General features: G+C 50.8%; 1 protein-coding gene across 2 annotated transcripts in view; it reads left to right on the forward strand.

The window, feature by feature from the left end:
• LOC113202473 (fringe glycosyltransferase) overlaps positions 1 to 4,927 on the forward strand; it is a 37,231-nt gene extending 32,304 nt beyond the window's left edge. Inside the window, exons 6-9 of one of the 2 annotated variants that reach the window (XM_026416718.2) lie at positions 949 to 1,034; positions 1,848 to 1,918; positions 3,511 to 3,605; positions 3,688 to 4,927. In XM_026416718.2, coding sequence (XP_026272503.2) covers positions 949 to 1,034; positions 1,848 to 1,918; positions 3,511 to 3,605; positions 3,688 to 3,828 — 393 coding nt within the window. In that variant the 3' untranslated portion in view covers positions 3,829 to 4,927. The remainder of the gene's footprint in view (positions 1 to 948; positions 1,035 to 1,847; positions 1,919 to 3,510; positions 3,606 to 3,687) is intronic. The other variant, XM_052274455.1, reaches the window with a different exon arrangement.
• Positions 4,928 to 5,340: the final 413 nt, after the last annotated feature.

Below are 5,340 nucleotides of genomic sequence, written 5' to 3' on the forward strand. Positions count from 1 at the left end.
CGCCCCGCCCGCTCTACCACCAGCAATTAGAATGACGGAGTGCCCTCGCCTCGCGCACCCGCGGCACCGCGCCCGCTCGCTTTGGCGCCGGTCCCGCCGCGGGCTCTGCGCGGGTCCTCTAGGCGCCCGGCGCCCCTCCTGTCAATCATGAAGCTCCCTGGAAGGGAAATCTAAACCAAACACTCCGACGCGACCGGAGTGGGTATTGCGCCCCGTATTGTGTTCACATCAGGGGCCCCCGTCCGCGGAGGCGTGTTTCTCGGAAAATGGTCCGCGTCGGCCGTCATGAGCGCTCCTCGAGTCGTCGCCGTGCCTCTCTGCGCTTCGACGGGCCGACTCGAAAATACATAAACATGTACATAAATACATCATCGCGGCTGACAGGGACTGCGAAGCCCCGCGCGCCGCCCCGGTCGCCGAGCGCGCGCGCGCGCGCATACCTCAGTGATACTGTAGCATACATTTATTTAATTTCCATTTAATTTATCAAAACGCACATCAGCCAGGAGGACGCGAGACGTATGGAGGCATCATTTCTTTTTCGGCCATGTAGCCGCAGCAGCCGCATCTCCTGACCCCACTAACCTCCCCTTGTTCCCGGGCATGAGAGGTCCGGCAGGACCACAGCGAGGAGCCCGGCTCCCATGGGCGCCGCGCACGGTATGGGCCACGAGGGCCGCGAGCACGCAACGCAATGATCTGGCGCTGGCTTTGGTGCTGCGGGACCCTGCGGTCGCAGCGGCCGGGCCCGCGTCTCACTCGCACTCTCGGACTATGACTATGCTTCTTCCTCGTATTGGATCGGTTCATCATTTTATTTATTTTAACTGGGTACTTTTGGTGGCTGGGGCCGGCCGGCCGGCCGGCCCGCCTGCCTTGTACCACCGCCTCCGAACTGAATACAACCTCAACTGCTCTTTCTAACGTCTCGTTCTCTTGTTGTTGCAGCAGAAGATCTCCTTCTGGTTCGCCACGGGAGGCGCCGGCTTCTGTCTGAGCCGGGCGCTCGCCCTCAAGATGCTGCCAGTCGCAGGGTGAGTACACTGAGAGTTATTTTCGACATCAGTTTTAATTCTCATGAGCACACATTGAAAAGGACATGGGCACAGTTAGTACCGCTGTCAACAAAAAAACTGGCGACTGTGATTCATTTTAAGTAACTGCCCCACTACAGTGCAGTATAGTGGTACTGCTCTACTGTTGGATCCTTAGAGTTCGAACATGCGTCACAAACAAAAGCATCTCACGTATGTGTAAAGGTGCGCTTGTGACTCCTTTCCTCCCACAGTGTAGTGGTGACAAGTCCTTACATAACTGCGCTGGAGGGGTCCTTGGTGGCTGAGCGCGCGCCCGAAGGAATCCCCTAATGAGCACGGACCGGCCAAAAATCAAGAATGGGGCATCGAAGCCTGGCCAGGCCGGGCGGCGCGGGGCGGGGCGGACGCGGCGGACGACGCCGCAGACGCATTTTGGAAGAATTTTAGTTGGGTCTGTCGTCGTCCGGCCGCAGTCGTTGTCGGTGCGCTCTGCGCAGCTCTGCGCCGGCCCGGCCGAGTATTCCCTGATTGGAAGCAGATTCCAACTGGCCATGCCAATTTATATGTGCGCCAGAGTGGATTTGTCATCCGGCGGTTTGGGGGGGGGGGGGGGCGCACGAGCAGCCGAATTCGTTCCCACCGACCTCATGCTCATTTAATACACATTCACACATACTCAAAAACTCGCTGCCTGTGGGTTTTGGTTTTGAAACAAAAAACAACAGCATTCTATTGTTGCTTTCGTTATTTTGTGTGTCTAGTACTTTTTTGCCCAGTCTAATAACAGTCCACCCGTCTCTCGTGTTCCAGGGGCGGCAAGTTCATCAGCATCGGCGAGAAGATTCGGCTCCCGGATGACGTCACGATGGGATACGTTATTGGTAAGAAAAGTGAGAGGGTCCTTTGGTAGTCGTGGTCATGTACGCTCAGGGCTTAAGGCCTCAAACGGATCACCTAGAAAGTAAAGCCCTCATTCTCCGTCACGAAACTTCCCGAGTTCAGCAGCTTATGGAAGCTCTGCAAGCGCCTGATGGGTAGGCAACATTTTGCCTGCGGTGCATGCATGCACTGCGGGGTGGCCTACCCCGAGTCTCGCAGGCGCTGAGCTTCCGTAAATGGTCAAATGAATCTGAGAAACAAACGGGCGTATTTTCTGGGCGAGGCAGGGTAGCGTTTTTAAGTCCATGTGGGGTGTTAGGGTTTTATTTTTTTCCGCTGTATGGCTCTCCAAAGAGTTAGAGATTTGGCGCGAAGCATGCGGAGCGTAGAGAGAGGGCCGCGCCGAGCGTGAGCTCCAGCCCAGCCTCCCAGCCTGCCGGTCTAATTGAAAGGAGTGAATGCCTGCCCCGGCCCAGCGTGTCCAGGGCCCTGCCGGCTGCCCGAGCGGGTACCTCGTCGGGTCGGGTACCCTACGCGTTAACAATCGGTAGTCCTTATTTTTTATCGGGCGCGCGCTGGCAGGCGGCCCCGGCCCGGCCCGGCGGGGGGTTCATGTCTGTGTGCGTGTGAGAGAGAAGGAGAGGGAGGTTGGGGGCGGGGGAGGGGGTCCCAGGGAGGGCAGCTCGGGGGTACCTTGAGGTACCTTGAGGTAGGGTGTCATGCTGCCCGGGTCGAGAGGTTCAACCGTCGGGGTCGGACTGACGCACGCTGGCTGTGTAACGCGTGATCGATCGTGGAGGGCCTCGTGGGAAGAGGGGTGCCGTCTGCGCCCGTCCCCGTCCAGTCGAAACGGCAATGGTCGAAGGCATAGTGTTTAGTGTTGTTACAAGTAAAACTACTAGACGGTCGGGGGCATTCGAACCCGCGCCGCCCCGGTCCTCCCTTTGGTGGTCTGCGCCGCGCCGCGTGGCGACGGGGAACGCCCCACGCTCGTATTTCACGACATTCTTAATTGGAACGGGCGGCGCGGCGCGGCGCGGCGTCCTGTCCCCCGGGCTGTCCCGCAGTGTCCTGCTGGTCCTGCCGGCGGTTCGTTTGGACGCCGGCGGTCTGGTCTGGAGCGGCCCACTGCGAGAGAAAGGGTACCCCCCCCGCTCCTCCTCCTTTCAGCGGAGACTCCGCAATCGAACATAAACCGTGGGCTTTACTCAACAGAAAGGCGACTTTTAATATCCCGCATGGCTTGAATTATTTTTTTTTATGTATTTTCTCCCCCCACCTTTTGCTCTCCAACTGATGTCGACCCGTTTCTCATGGGGCCCAACGTTGGTTAATGAAGGCAAAGCTGATGCGATTAGAAAAATGGGGTATAGAGGGTGGGGTGCGCGGGGGGAATTCTGCTTTGTCTCGCTCTGCAGGTTCCCCGTGGGCTCCCGAGCCGGCCGGCGGGACATTTGAGTTTTATAATCTGGGGTCGCTTAGCTCCGCTTGATGGGCTTGATGTGGTGCGGTCCGGTTTCTGCCTTGGCTTTTATTCTTCTCGTTGAAATTCGGACGGGCCATGCTAAGTGATTTGTCGTCCTGTGTGTCGCAGAGCACCTGCTGCGGAAGCCGCTGACCGTCATCGACCAGTTCCACTCGCACTTTGAGCCCATGAAGTTCATCCGTCAGGAGACGATGCACGAGCAGGTGAGCGATGTAACCGCGAGAATGTTTGGAGCAATCGTTGTTGTGATTTGAGCTTCAACTAACGTGGGGTTTCATTCTGCAGATCACGTTCAGCTACTCTCGGTACAGCAAGCACGAGGTGAATGTACTCAAGATCGACGGCTTCGACTCCAGGCTTGACCCTACCAGATTCCTGTCACTCCACTGCCTGCTCTTCTCTTACCTGAGCTTTTGCCCGAGGTGACCAAACTGAAGACATTGGTTTGGCAGCCGCCAATCAATCTCTGGACTCTAGTCGGATCAGCGTCAGTATTCTGATAAAGTAGCGTGCTGCAGTGCTGGGCAGAACAAACAAAACATGAATGTGCTCGAGAAAGCCACATACATTTTTAAAATGTAAAGGCACAGGAAAGGATCTTCAATGTCACCTTAAACTTTACATGCTCGAGTACAAATTCGTTTTACACATTTGAAGAAATGTATCTCTTTTAAATTTTGGTCTTCCTGAAATTTTTTGAGCAGTTTATTTTAATTGGCTTAAATTTTGAGTTGCTCTGTAAAACCATAATGAATTTTTAAAGACCCATGGAAATTTATGTTTTCAGTATTGAAAGGAAATGGACTCAGAAGGAGCTTTAGTCAATCTGGGGAAGCCTAGTCATTAAGCGGCAGGCAAACAGGGGGGTAGGATTTTTGCTGTGATCGTCATCAGTCTTCCTTGTATTTTATTAATACATGTTGATGTAAATTAATTATCTACATCCAAGTTTTGAAGATGTGCTTTGCCTTGTAGGCATTTTAGTCAGGAATTTCATATTTATTTGATATTCAGATGGAGGAACTTCCCCTCTTTATGGTGCTCAGTATATTTAAGTTGAATGAAGCTGGGTACTGCAATGGGCCCTGTTTATGTTTAGTGTATATATATAAAGAAAAATTGAATGAATTAATTTAGTTTACAAAATTTTGATCAAGTAAAACACAACTGTGTTTCCAGTTACCATCTCCTTTAACCCACAAACTCATTGAATTGAATGATAAAACTGTATTTTGTGGAAATTTTGATTTAATAATGATTCAATAATAAAATTATTGATCGGGGGAGGATGTATATCTGCTTAAGTGTCCAGGCAGCAAAGCTCAAAATCTTTGAAATGATCTTCTGTGTTATTGTGAGATAGATTTTTTATATGTGCCATACAAATAAGCTATGTTCTAAGGATCTCTAATTGTAATGTACATAATTGTGTACAGAAATTTATAATTGTAGAAATTGTACATAATCTAAATTGTAGTATTGTTGTATTTGTTAAATCTTCAAAAATATAGGTACTTAAAAATAATTCCTGTTGTAATTTATTATTATGTATTGCTTGATGGAGTATATTTTTGATTTGTTTCATCCGGTTTCACCCTGAAGACAGTACCCACATACTTACATACCCACCCATAGTATAGTACTCATAGTCACTAACAGGGAAATTGATTTTTTTTAAATTGATACTTCTTATTTCATTTTTTTATTTATTACAAAACAACTTCATGTTGATAAACTTAAGGACACAGTCCACAGCCAAGTTCATTTGTGCACTATTATACTACCAAACTGTTTACCAAGTTGTCTTCAGCTTGATAACAGCACTGTAGCATTTAAATGTGTAATTAGTAATTCATCTTTTTTCTTATAGGTCAGTGATGTCAATACGGGGAACGTCCAGAAGGACCCCTCACCGGAAGGACCCCCCTAATATTTTTA

This window comes from Frankliniella occidentalis, unplaced genomic scaffold, assembly GCF_000697945.3.
Source record: "Frankliniella occidentalis isolate FOCC.00 unplaced genomic scaffold, Focc_3.1 Scaffold396, whole genome shotgun sequence".
NCBI classification, from domain to species: domain Eukaryota; kingdom Metazoa; phylum Arthropoda; class Insecta; order Thysanoptera; family Thripidae; genus Frankliniella; species Frankliniella occidentalis.